The sequence below is a fragment of the Myotis brandtii genome, unplaced genomic scaffold, assembly GCF_000412655.1.
Source record: "Myotis brandtii unplaced genomic scaffold, ASM41265v1 scaffold754, whole genome shotgun sequence".
Taxonomy (NCBI): domain Eukaryota; kingdom Metazoa; phylum Chordata; class Mammalia; order Chiroptera; family Vespertilionidae; genus Myotis; species Myotis brandtii.
This window is the reverse complement of record NW_005371012.1, coordinates 538,017-551,740: the sequence shown is the minus strand read 5'-3', so window position 1 is coordinate 551,740 and position 13,724 is coordinate 538,017. Positions and strand designations below refer to the sequence as shown.

General features: G+C 42.4%; 1 protein-coding gene across 9 annotated transcripts in view; it reads left to right on the top strand.

Moving 5' to 3' along the window:
• UBR4 (ubiquitin protein ligase E3 component n-recognin 4) overlaps positions 1-13,724 on the top strand; it is a 77,877-nt gene that overhangs the window by 22,056 nt on the left and 42,097 nt on the right. For all 9 annotated transcript variants that reach the window (XM_014530647.1, XM_014530653.1, XM_014530654.1 and 6 more), the window contains 11 exons: positions 368-542; positions 3,692-3,788; positions 4,397-4,504; positions 4,955-5,071; positions 6,009-6,218; positions 7,952-8,101; positions 9,914-10,141; positions 10,937-11,015; positions 11,825-12,067; positions 12,859-13,027; positions 13,540-13,684. In XM_014530647.1, coding sequence (XP_014386133.1) covers positions 368-542; positions 3,692-3,788; positions 4,397-4,504; positions 4,955-5,071; positions 6,009-6,218; positions 7,952-8,101; positions 9,914-10,141; positions 10,937-11,015; positions 11,825-12,067; positions 12,859-13,027; positions 13,540-13,684 — 1,721 coding nt within the window. The remainder of the gene's footprint in view (positions 1-367; positions 543-3,691; positions 3,789-4,396; positions 4,505-4,954; positions 5,072-6,008; positions 6,219-7,951; positions 8,102-9,913; positions 10,142-10,936; positions 11,016-11,824; positions 12,068-12,858; positions 13,028-13,539; positions 13,685-13,724) is intronic.

The window sequence follows — 13,724 nt, the reverse complement described above, 5'->3', positions numbered from 1 at the left end:
TCATAAATCAGTCTGTGGATGTGAAAAATTTTTTTTATGGAGGAGATTAAGAGTAGCTGAGAATGTCTAGATTCCCAAATCAGTATATATTCTCTGGAACGTGAAGTGGAAATTTATCAGTAGCTCAGATTAAGATCATTCTTGTAGGTAGATATTGTATTCTGTAAAAGAATGAGTGACTGTCTTGGGAGTCATTTAGCATAGTGCTATGGGGTCAAAATTGTGAATTTCACCCGTATGTAGTTTCACATAGAAGAAAAATTTTCCAAAGCTACCAGTTATCTTCTAACTATTGCTGACTTGAGAATGCATTGGATTCCATCATGCTTTGGGAGTTGATTTGTGCTTTCAAATCATTTCCCTCCAGTATCTGGCCGGAGCAGTGCTTATGGTGATGCCACAGCAGAGGGGCATCCAGCTGGACCAGGAAGTGTCAGCTCAAGCACTGGCGCCATCAGCACCACCACTGGACATCAGGAAGGAGATGGCTCCGAGGGAGAAGGAGAAGGGGAAGGAGAAGGAGATGTCCACACCAGCAACAGGTCAGGACCTGGTCATTCTCAGTCAAGAGGATTTCCTATGGGGAAATGTTTTAGGAATAGGATGATGGATCCATTGCAGGAAGTGGAATGGGTGATAGCAGTATATTTCTTTTGAAATATACAGATAATAAACTCATGAAGCAATTTAAAATCTTTGCAAGTGTTCTAGATCTGTCTTTGTTGTCCTAATTAGAATTCTATCAAATCAAATGCAGAGCATAGAAATTAGTTTTTCCCTTAAGGCTTCCCTATATTCCTAAATAGCTGAGGAGTATATCTTCCTCACTCAAATCTCTCTTTTTTCATCAACAAGATGAAACTAATTTTGTAGCATTCTCTTTATAAATGGCATTGTTATAGGCTCAACAGTGATAGTTATTAAATATACACTAGAAATAGCTGCTTGCTCAGCATGTTTATAATGTAATGGAGAAGTAAGACAGAGCCAATGCATGTTTATGTCTAAAAAATACCAGTGTTGAGCTCTTGGCAAATTGAAACTAATCTAAAAATTCTAATCAGTTTCCCTCAAGACATTCTGGTGGTGTTTGTACTGGATTGGTGGAGTGAATGTGTTCTTAACCAAGAGGTGACTAGAGAAATAGGAAGAAAAACCTAAGAATTCACTTGTGATATAGTATTTGTTAAATTTGTCGAGGCCCACAAATTTATCACATTAGTGTAGAAGTAAAGAATCAATACTTTGAACTGAGTGATTTTTATCAGAAAAACAGGTCACTGAAGCTGTCAGTCATCAGAGACATTTCAGAGGGCATCCGAGTGTCTCCTTTATTGTCCCTCCCATTCCACTCAGACCCTTGCAACAACTCTCATGGAGGTGACCTGGCTCAGTTTAACTGCTGATATCTTGATGGAATTCTTTTTTTAACTTAACATAAAGGGGCTTTCTACTTAATCTTTTTATTTTCTCTTAATGTGATTTCTAGGTTATTTTCACTCTTTATCATTTTCTTTCTCTGATTCCTTTTTTTAAAACCTTATTTTTGGAGGTATAATTTTCTGTTCTTTTTTTCTAACTTCATAAGATGGAAGCTTAAGTCATTGATTTAAAATCTTTGTTTTTAAATACATATTTGAAGCTATATATTTCTCTCTAAAATTCCCTTTAAACATTATTTTCGCTGGAGCGCACATATTTTGCTATGTTCTGTTTTCATTGCTGTTCAGGTAAATGCTTTCTAAATTCTGTTGTAATTTACTCTCTGGGCCCAGGTATTTCCAAACATTTGGGGATTTTCTAATTATTTTCTGTTATTGATTTATAGTTTAATTTACTATGGTTGCAGGACATACTATGTGATTTCAATCCTTTGAAATGTTTTGAAATTCATCATTGCTTCTAAAATGATATGTCATTTTAGGATTTTTAGTTATTTTTAGCAGGATGGTCAATTGAGGTAACCTAGCCATATTGGACATGGAGGTCTCTAAAATGGTTTTAATTTAACCCCCCCCCCCCCCGCCCCCCGCCCAGGAATAAGTTAATTAAACAAGGTGGCTTATTGTTTTAAATAATATAATAACTGAATTGTTTTTACTTTTAAGTCACAAGGAAATTGTAATTTTTGTTAGTGTTTACTTTTTTGGTGAAGTTTCCAGAATAATAAGTGCTTGAAAAGCCAATGATCTGGCATGATCTTGGTCCAGGTCCAGACCTGCTCATTTTGTTGACATTTTCTTTCTTTCTTTTTTTTTTTTTTCTTTAATATATTTTATCGATTTTTTACAGAGAGGAAGGGAGAGGAGAGGGATAGAGAGTTAGAAACATCGATGAGAGAGAAACATCAATCAGCTGCCTCCTGCACAGCCCCTACTGGGAATGTGCCCGCAACCAAGGTACATGCCCTTGACAGGAATCGAACCCGGGACCCTTCAGTCTGCAGGCCGACACTCTATCCACTGAGCCAAACCGGTCAGGGCTTGTTGACGTTTTCCTTCGTGTGTGTATTCACTCAGATGCATATTCTCCAAATATGAAGATTTTAATCATCTCAAAGCTTGTTTTATCCTAAAAGTGCTGAATTGCTGCTGTTATCTCTGCTTTCTTCACTTGTACCTCTTCCATTCCTGATCAGTTCTTACTCATTTGTAGTCCCCCATAGCTTGCCTAATTACTCATGAATGCAGGCATTTATGTGTTATAGAATTCTAAAGGACATTTAGCTCATTCCTTTGAGTTCTTTTTAGAATGATAATCATTATTCAAATAAGACACTGTACTTCCATTCAGACTTTTATTATTTTGAAAATATTCTGGATAACTGCCTACTAGGATATGTAATATATAAAATATATGTAATATATAAAAAAAATATATAGGCATATGGTTTCTTACAAACAACGATTTGTAAGAAAAATGAACCACGATTTACTGTGAGAGCAAATCCATTAATTCATTCAGCAAATGAACTTTTAAATTTATGTAAGATTGTGTGTTAGGCGAGGCTGCCAACCAAATTGTCAACAAAACCCTAATTAATTGATTTTCAATTGGTCCTTTTGAATCTGTGTATTCATTAGAGGTCCAGGGGCACACACTTAGTATGGAAATCTAGCTGTTTCTTTGCAGATGAAGAAGGAGAGGTAGTGACCAGATGAGTATATGGGAAAACTCCTGCATCCTGTATGGGAAGGTTGGTGTTGAAATTGAATTTCACACTAGGAAAAATGATGGACTGGCCTTTCTAAGGACTTGGGGAAGCATGAGAACGAAAGTGTTGGGTCACTATGCAGCTGGATGGTTGAGAATTTATAGGTGAAAAAATGCCAGGAAAATAATGCCTAGAGGCAGAATAGGGCCATATGCTGGGGAAAAAAACATAGTGCTTACTACTAAAGGTTTAAATTTTGATACTGAGAGTGGCTAGGACCTGATTGCTTGAGAAATAATTTAACTTTCATGTAGGTTTTCTGTACCATTACTAGTATTTTGCAATAGTTTTGCTCCCTTTTAACAAAGTGAGATTTCTCCTATGTTGCTGGTTAATAAATAGGCATTTATTAATGCTAGGATTGTTCCTGAGCAGTAGGTGCCCTGTTTACCTTGGGAACAAGAGGAAAGAACTATATTCAGATAGTAAGTGGTTGTATATTAGCTCAGGTTTCATATATTTTTCTTGACCTTTTAGGCTGCACATGGTCCGTCTGATGCTGTTGGAGAGGCTACTGCAAACCTTGCCCCAGTTAAGAAATGTTGGAGGTGTCCGGGCCATCCCATACATGCAGGTATCCATCTCTCAGTTCAATGGATCTATCACATTATAGCTGGACCATCCTAAGCATGCTGCCATCTCAAGGCATTGGTGTTAAACAATGGAATTCAATTTATAGCCCTTCATTTTATAGATGAGAAGCCCAAGGGTCAGATAATTTTTTTAAAATGTCCACGTTCATCCAGCTAGTTATTAACAGAGCCAAGAGCAAAAGTCTGTTCCAGAGATTCCTAGTCTGCAGTGACTGTTCATTAATATTAGTGCATTAGAGTATGGTCTTGTGATAGCTATTCCCCCACTGGCTGCCTTCCTTTTGGGCAAAATTGTTCTTTAATTCTTAGTAGCACAGTGCCCTCTCTCAACCCAGTTTGGTTGAACATAATATAGGTTAGTCATTTAGTTTTACAAACTTTATGCAGAACATTTTCTGTGATGCCAAATACCAACATTTGACTCTTCTGACTCTGGACGCATAAACTTTGGATAACTTGGGATTTAGAAACTTTTCACAGATTATGATTGACAGGGAAGTCAGGAAGATTGGGGTTTCTTCTGAAACACCTTGTGTTCGAGTTGTTTTCTAGGGAAGTGACTTTCACGTTTTCTCTCTTTGACTTCTAGGTCATTTTGATGCTCACTGCAGACCTGGATGGAGAAGACGAAAAAGACAAGGGGGCCCTGGACAACCTGCTCTCCCAACTTATTGCTGAACTGAGCATGGATAAAAAGGTAAAATTTGAGTCATAGTGTGTGAAAAATAGGGCTCAGCTAAGATCAGTTCTCTGTTGTTTTTTCTTCTCTTAGAGAATGTCCCCTGTTTTCAGGGGCTGACCATCCATTAAGGCCTTTAGTTCTGTGGATTCCACAAAAAATGTTTTCATTGCCTACTTTGGCCCAGGCATACTTTTGGATTTGAGCATAATTAAGGAATAAGACCAAGTCCCTACCCCTATGGTTCTATAAGGTGAAAACAGTGAATTAGTTGTTTCAGTCTTCATATGCCTTCCTAAGTGTATCAGGCTTTTGGTAATTCAGGCGTAGTCCATGGATACATGAGCTTGCTTTGTCTCCGATTCCATCTGAGGCATATTTAGCACTGATAGGCTTGAGGGAATCTTGTTCAGAGGATGCCTCAAGCTTAAACGTAAGCCTGAGCTCTGGGCTCTGTTTCTGCTGCAGGATGTCTCCAAGAAGAATGAGCGCAGTGCCCTGAATGAAGTCCATCTGGTAGTAATGAGACTCCTGAGCGTCTTCATGTCCCGGACCAAATCTGGATCCAAGTCTTCCATATGTGAGGTATTTTTGCTTCAAGCTTATGGGTGTGGGGAAAGGTAAGAGGATTGTCTGGTTGATACTAGGGCTGAGGGCAAAGGTGATAGTCCTGATAGTCAGAATAAGGCCATTGTGGTTGCTTGAGAGGAGTTAGATTCTAAGCTGTCACCTCTTCAAGAACAGAGCCTCCACCTTTTTCAGAATCCCTTCCAAGTCCTGCTCTTTGCAACAATCCCTCCATTGGAGGGGTTAAAGGGTTTGGAAATTTCATTATTAAAAGGCAGGGGACTGTTCTGCAAGGCGCGGAGTGGCTAAGAGGATTCCCCACTGTATGTTGCTATAAGGTATGGTAATAAAGCAGAGAGAAAGCAGTGTGTGCGCGGTGGAAAGGAGATTAACACAAAGCAGAGAAGGTAGAAATGGAGGCTGAACTGCATCCGATCTTAATGAGCTTATGAGCTGTGGGGTTTGCTGGGATTTGCAAGGCTCTCCTAATGGTTTTATTTACAGTAGCTTTTCTCCTACTTTTTTATTCATGTGATCGCTTACCCCATCTCCTTTGGAAGCTGGTACTATGAGAAGAGCCCCTATTGGGAGGGTGGAGTTGCCCAAAAGTGCCTATAATGAAAAGTTTTCTCTCCTTGAAATGGTCTTTTTTTCTAGTTGCCCAAAGAAAAAGAGAAAACCATGCCTTCCAGGTAGAAAAGTTATCTAGTCCTTGCCTCTTGGCTTCTGGCATGTGTGTGTAGAGAGATTAGAGTTGAGAACTGGTGTTTATTTGTTTCTTTTCTCTTACCATGCCGTTATTCAAAGGAATTGGGGAAATTTTGAACTAGTGGGAAACTTTCAACTCAAGAGATCAACTACCTCACTTCCTTGACAACTAGCTCTACTGTGAGTGTGTTTCCTCTCCCCAGCACCCAGCTGCATTTATAAGCCATTCTTACCTTCTCCCTCCCAGTCATCCTCCCTCATCTCCAGTGCCACCGCGGCAGCCCTGCTGAGCTCTGGGGCTGTGGACTACTGCCTGCACGTGCTCAAATCCCTGCTGGAGTATTGGAAGAGCCAACAGAATGATGAGGAGCCCGTGGCTGCGAGCCAGTTGCTGAAACCACATACTACTTCCTCCCCACCCGACATGAGCCCTTTCTTCCTCCGCCAGTATGTGAAGGTGAGGGCTTTCCCTGGACAAAGAGCCGCTCCTGTGCCTCATCCAGAGCACGCTCAGTGAGGAGAGTGAAGGAGCAGGGGGCGAGGAGCTGCAGGAGGGAGCCTGCATTCCTTGGTGGGCTCCCTGCATCACTTGGTGTGATTTAATAAATGCCCTTCTATTGGGATCCTGAGTCCTGCCACTTTGTAAACCTTAGGAATTGAATGAAATCAGACAGTCATGGCTCTTTCACATTAAGCTCCTTAGAAAAAGATGAGACGGTACAAGGTCGTGTTGTCAGTAGTGGGTTATGTTCTCATGTGTGTCACATGCTGTCATTAGAGGTCTTTTAACATGCTAGTTTAGAAGATGGGCTTCTGATCAGGTGAGCCTGGGAACAGTTGTTCTCACTTACTAGCCAAGAGGCTTGGAAAAGTTCTGTCTAACCTTACTTAGTAAGCCTTGTATACCTGGAAAAGGAGGGTACACAGTGTCTGCTTTATAGGGTTGTCGTGAGCATTGAATGAGGTGGTGTTTGTAAAGTGCAGTGCCTCCCACATACCGATGCTCAATAAATGCTCATTATTACCATTTCTATTCCGCTGAGTCCATATGGTAGAGCTAAATGGGTTGGACTAGCTGTGCTGCTTACTGCATACTCAGAACTGCTTTGAATATATAGGAGTATAACAAGCATAAAATAGGAATCTGATCATGTCCTTCTCTTTTTAATAACTCTTAGGTGGTTTTTTTATTACTTTTCGGCCAGAAAGTTCTTTGAGGATCCAGCTATCTTACTCCCTAGCTTTCGTACCTACAACACCCCTGCATGCAGCCCTACTGAAGTGTGCATTTTCCCACGTGGAACACCCCTGCATGCAGCCCTACTGAAGTGTGCATTTTTCCATGTTGCCTTTGTTCATGCTGTCACTTCAGAAATTCTTCTTCCTTTGCATCCCCGTGTTCCCTCATTTCTCGAATTCCTATTTCTTCTTCAAGACCCAGTTCCAGCATTGGATCCTAGGGAAAACCTTCCCTAAGACACACTTCCCTGCTGTCAAGTCTGATTGAGACAGTGTTTACCTGGTCACGCATGTGGAGTCTCCCCTTCAAACTCACAGCAAAGATCTTACTTACTCCTTTTTATACTCCCAGTGCTTGGCGTAGAACCGGTAAATAACTGGTGATTGAATAGGAGACACATGCAGGCTCTTCCTGGGAACCACACATCTTGCAGGATAGCTGTTGTTTCCACTGTCCTCAAATTTCCCTGTACCCCTGCCTGTCCGTGTGATGTGAACCCAGAATTTCGCCTGAGTTTAGTGATCCTGGCCCCCTTGGCTTATTTGAATATTTCTTGTTATTATGGAAGTTTTAGTTCTAGGGAATGAAATATATCTCACATAGAAAGTCAAATCTTTTCCTGCTACTGCTTTTTCAGTATTTTCTAATTCTAGGTTTTGTGTAAGTTGAATACAATCAATCCAGTGTTAAAAACCAGAGTGAACTTTTAAAAAAGAGCAGTGAGATCTATCTCCACTGCAACCTTTACATGTAATGAAATTGCCCAGGAGCCTGGGGTCTTGCTTGGTTTGTAAGCGAAACTGTCAGCCAGTGATGGCTCTGGCTTCAAAAGGAGCCATTGACCAGCTCTAGCTTAAGGTATGCCTAGTGAGCAGTAAACCAGCCTTTTTCTTAAGTGTGGTCATGGAAATTGCCAATCACAGGTTCTTACACAAATGTTCTTCTCCCAGGGTCATGCTGCTGATGTGTTTGAGGCCTATACTCAGCTTCTAACAGAGATGGTACTGAGGCTTCCATACCAAATAAAAAAGATCGCAGACACCAGTTCTCGAATCCCACCTCCTGTCTTTGATCATTCCTGGTTTTACTTTCTCTCAGAGGTAAGTGAAGGGGGCGGTGCCAATGGAGGAGAGGACACATCGGCTGTGACTGCCTTTGTGGACCCCTAACCCTCATAGTGTTTCCCCTAGGTCTCACCCCTGTGCTGTAGACTACAGGGTGGGGCAAAGGCACGTTTACAGTTGTATGCAAAACAGTTTTTCTTGTATTATTATTTATTCATTATTGTGTTATTTTCCATACACACTACTGTAAATGTACTTGTGCCTTATCCTGTATATGGTGAAACTGGGAGATGTACATCAAAGCAAGCTATCCATTTTAGTTTCTGATCTGTTCATTTAACTTCCCCCACACAATGATAATGGGCAAGTTTAATACTTCGGACTCTGTCTGGAAAACAACGTATACTAGTTAAATTAACAGAGATTTTAATATAGGGAACTGGTTAAATGGCCATTGAAATAGCAAAAAGATTGAAAGGGAATGCTGAGATACACAGAGATAGTAACTGCAAGCAGAGCTACCAGCAGCCTTGTGTGTGAAGAGGGAGGGCCAGTGTATCTCAGGAGGGTGCAGCTGCTGGTACCTTAGGAGCTCTGAGGAGAGGGGGAGTGTTGTGGTTGATTCTGGAAGTACTGAGAGAAGCTGGTGATTAACATTTGGTTTGCCCTTGAATACTAAAGAAATAACGGAGGCCGCCAGGGTGAGGGGCTGATGCTAGGATAGCAGGCAAACAGGAAGAAGCAAGTCCCTTCTTTTCCTCCTGCTTTCCAGTGTCCCTCTAGTGCTCCCTATTGGCAGAACCTAAGAGGGAGCCAGTTGCAAAGAAACAATGCAGTTAGCATAATTCTGGACTGGACATCGCAGAGCAGCAGGGTATTATGGGGTGAGTTTGGAGCCAGCTGAGAGACCATAGTTATTAACCACAGCAATTGTGAGATTAACTCTAGGATGAATAATCTGTTAGCAATCTCCAAATGACCATTTCAAGGTGTATATATGTAACAACCTCACCTCTTTCCCCATCTCTTTCACCTGAGAGATTCGGAATGTTTTTTTCCCTTGTATTTTCACTCGATGGGCCAGAGTGGAGGCCAGCTTCCCTATAGATTCTTAAGTATTCTGAGAAGGGGAGCAGTAATATTGCTGTAGTTCCCTCTTTGACTTCTTTCTTTCTATGCCTGTCTCCTGGCCCCTGTAAGGAATTCTAAAGTTCACCAGAGGCTAGCTTGGCCACAAGAAAATAGTTTGGTTTGTGTTTCTCACCAGTTGTTTTGTTTTTGTTTTGTTAATTCTCACTGGAGGATATTTTTCCCATTGATTTTTAGAGACAATGGAAGGGTAAGAGAAAGAGAGAAACATTGATTAGTTGCTTCCCACATGTGCAGGAGAACCAGCAACCCAGGTACATGCCCTTGATAGGGAATTGAACCTGAGACCCTTCGGTGCGTGGGTCGATGCTCTATCCATTGGGTCACACCAGCCAGGGCCCTTACCAGTTTTTATTTTTACCTTTTTTTAAAAGAACTGCTATATTTTATTTATTTTTTTGTTAATCCTCACCTGAGGACATTCTTTCATTGATTTTTAGAGAGAATGAAAGGGGAGAGACAGAGAGAAACGTCGATGTGAGAGAGACACATTGATTGATTGCATGCACCTGCAACCGAGGAATGTGCCCTTGACTGGAATCAAACCTGAGTCCGAGGGGCTGACACTCTATCCACTGGGTCAAACTGGCCAGGGCTATCACCAGTCTTCAATAACAGCTTATGGAAAGCCAGGGAGCTGAGGCTGGAACAGATGTATAGTTCCAGAATCATTGACTGTGTTGTTTTTCCCCCCTCAAGTACCTGATGATCCAGCAAACGCCATTTGTGCGCCGGCAAGTCCGCAAACTTCTGCTCTTCATCTGTGGATCAAAGGACAAGTACCGCCAACTCCGGGATTTGCACACCTTGGACTCCCACGTGCGTGGGATCAAGAAGCTGCTAGAGGAACAGGGGATATTCCTCCGGGCAAGTGTGGTGACAGCCAGCTCAGGCTCCGCCTTGCAGTACGACACACTCATCAGCCTGGTAAGAGGAGGTGGAAGTGGATGGGTGGGGAGGGTATGTGATGAAGCTCAGCTGAGTAAGTAACCAGGTGGAGTTGTAGATGGGGCTTTTAGATATTTAGAGACCATCCTGGTCAGGGTTGGGATCAGGGAAAATCTGTAATACCTGACTGGGTGCTACGCCACCATGTGTAGTTGGCTTCAGGGTCTGAGATTTCCCCCTTACATTCCCTCCCCTACCTGGCTGTGGTTCATCTCTTATGAGGAGGGGTGACTTGGATTTTTTACCTCTGTTATTTATTCATGTCATGGACAGGATCAACCTGAAATTTGTACATTTCTGATTTGTGTCCTTGAATGCTAAAGAAATGATGTCTTACTGCCTGAAGATAAATTGTTAGGACTTTGGGGAGTAAATTGAATATTTTGCTTAGGAGCATCTAGAAGGAACAACTTCAGTATGAAAGACTCCTAATCTAATGTCCTTACTGTTGTGCTTTTAGTAAGAAAAAAAGTAAACTTGTGGTTTTCCAAGTCATGGAAAACCATCTCTCCTGCTGCATTATTAAGCAGTCTGAAGGGTGCCTGGAAACAAAGGGCCGTTGTGTGGTGGGGAGTTGAACTTAGGAGGCGTGGCAAGAGCCTTGTGTGTGGGCCTTGGTCCCAGGTTCATCAGCGCACCAGATTAACTTTGCACAGAGGGCTGTGTTCTGTTTGCATCCAAAACCAGATGAATGACCCCTCAAGGCAGCAGGTGTGGTACCGGGTGGGCTGCTTGGCGGGGTTACTCATTTTTGGTGATTGGTTTCCATTTCAGATGGAGCACCTGAAAGCCTGTGCAGAGATTGCTGCCCAGCGAACCATCAACTGGCAGAAATTCTGCATCAAAGACGACTGTAAGCAGTGCTGCTCCTTTTGATTGCATTATTCATTCATTCCTTCAGGAACTATTACTGAGGCTACTATATGCCAAGGACTAAACTGGATGCTAGATACATAAAGCCATGACCAAGATAGGTAGTCATGCGCCACTTAACATTGGGCATTCTGGGAAATGTGTCATTAGGCCAATTCATTGTGCGAACATCATAGAATGTACTTACAAATCTAGATGGTGTCGCCTATACACACCTAGGCTCTGTGGTATATCACCGTCATATATGCAGTCCATTCTTGACCAAATCGTTCTGTGGTGCATGACAGTGTAGACAGAACTCTTGCCTAGCAAAGAAGACAAGTAAAAACTTAAAAGAGTGGTAAGGGTCAATAGATAAGATTTGGGGTGCTACAAGGGCACCGAGTAGGAGTATCTGACCTCTAGACTGATAGTAAAGCTACAGAGGAGTGTATGGAGTCTACACAATCATCTTATTCAAAGTGGGGCTGGGAGCCATTCTCTACATAGTTGTCAGTATTTCCTCTCTGACCTCTAGACTGATAGTAAAGCTACAGAGGAGTGTCTGGAGTCTACACAATCACCTTATTCAAAGAAGTGGGGCGGGGAGCCATTCTCTACATAGTGTTACAATACTTGTCAGTATTTCCTCAGGATGTAAATTCTTCTTGGCAGCACTCAGCAGAGAGAACTTAGAGAAGGAGCTGGTGGGAATAGGGCATCCTGACCATATGGAGAAGTTGCTCTAGTCCTTGCATGTAAGTTGAGTTGTCATCATCTTGGAGCTGAGCCCCTCTCCTCTGCCTGCAGCCGTCCTGTACTTCCTCCTCCAAGTCAGCTTCCTGGTGGATGAGGGGGTGTGTCCAGTGCTGCTGCAGCTGCTCTCCTGTGCTCTGTGCGGCAGCAGAGTGCTCGCCGCGTTGGCGGCCTCAACAGCGTCCTCCAGTTCCTCCTCCTCAGCCCCTGTGGCCTCCAGCTCTGGACAAGCCACAACACAGTCTAAGTCCTCCACTAAGAAGAGCAAGAAAGAAGAAAAGGAAAAGGAGAAAGAGGGTAAGAGACCAGGGTGATAATAGTCTAGTCTCTCCTGAAGCACAAGGCTTATTCTCTTCTGAAGTGTCTTTCATCCTGACTTAAAGGGGACCTAAAACCCAATGACCTCTGGGCTCTACTTTTGGTCTCATTTTCAGTTGCATTGAAGGTGACACCTTGAACAGTGTGCCTTCTCATCCTAAGTGACTGTGATAGGAAAGGTCAAAGTAGACAACATTTTTACTAGGCCAAGTTCCTTTTTCTGTGAAATAATAATAATTGTTCTGTGGCAAGTTTGTCAGTGTGAAATGAAATGTGCCCTGTAAACTGTTGAATGCTCTATAAATGTAACCTGTTTTACCTGACTTCTCACCATCAGAAATGCAAGTGCCTTTCTGCTTAACTGCTTTTCATGGTCCTTGGTGGCCCGAGACAGGTGATCAGGGGTGGAAAGCAAGGAATGTGTTCACATCCTCTCAATTATTCAGATCTCTCTGTTCAAGTAGGTGTGTAGTAATATTGACTGTTTTTGGTAGCAAGCTTTCGAAAGGTTATTTCTCCTCCAGTGTAACTATGTTTGTTCAGTGCCAGGCGAATTATAGGCACTTTCTGCTTTTGAGGGGGTGCATTATTATATGTCTCTTTGAGGTTGACCTTTTGTCTCCCAGGAAGCAACTGAAAGTTGTTTTCAAATTATAACCATTTAGCTCCAACATTTAGACGTGGACAGCCTCTTCTCCCTCTGTATATGCTAGTGCTGGCTATGATACTCTAGACCACTTCCCCCTATTCTTCTTGCCTTGATCTTGCAGGTGAGAGCTCAGGCAGCCAGGAGGACCAGCTGTGCACAGCTCTGGTGAACCAACTGAACAAATTTGCAGATAAGGAAACCTTGGTCCAATTTCTGCGTTGCTTCCTGTTAGAGTCCAATTCTTCCTCGGTGCGCTGGCAGGCCCACTGCCTGACACTGCATATCTACAGGTAGGGTCCAGGGCGGTTTTAACAGTCTTCATGGATCTGGGACCAGAGTGGACGGTGTAGTTCTGGCTTGGTTTTATGTTACACGCTCACGGTCACAGTGTCAATATTTATACCAGCCTGAGCATCCTCTTAAGTATTACAGATTTCTTCATTGAGTTATCTGATTTTTAGTATTAAACTGATGTTTTAAGCAAGAGATTATCTGTTTCCCACTAAGAAGGCTATGCTTCTAGAAATTTGTAAAATGATCAGGCTTGACTCGTTAGGCTAACAAAGCTTGGTTACTGCCATTGAGTAATGTTGGATGATGGGAATAGACCGCCTCCCGAAGACAGGAAAGGACTGTCCTACATCTGTTAGGATGGATTGTCAAAAGAGCAACAAAACCATTCAAACTTAACTCATAGTTATGGGGCAATAGCTGCACCTAGAAAAATAGTACCTGGGCCTTGTTGATAAAGAACCTCAGGGCTTTCTGCTGCTTGGTAATATGAACTGCCATTTATCTACAGAAACTCTAGCAAATCTCAACAGGAGCTCCTGCTAGATCTGATGTGGTCCATATGGCCAGAACTCCCAGCCTATGGTCGAAAGGCTGCCCAGTTTGTGGATCTACTAGGATATTTCTCCTTGAAAACTCCACAAACAGAGAAAAAGGTAACAGTTGATTTATGATCAAAAGGGCTAACTTGTCATT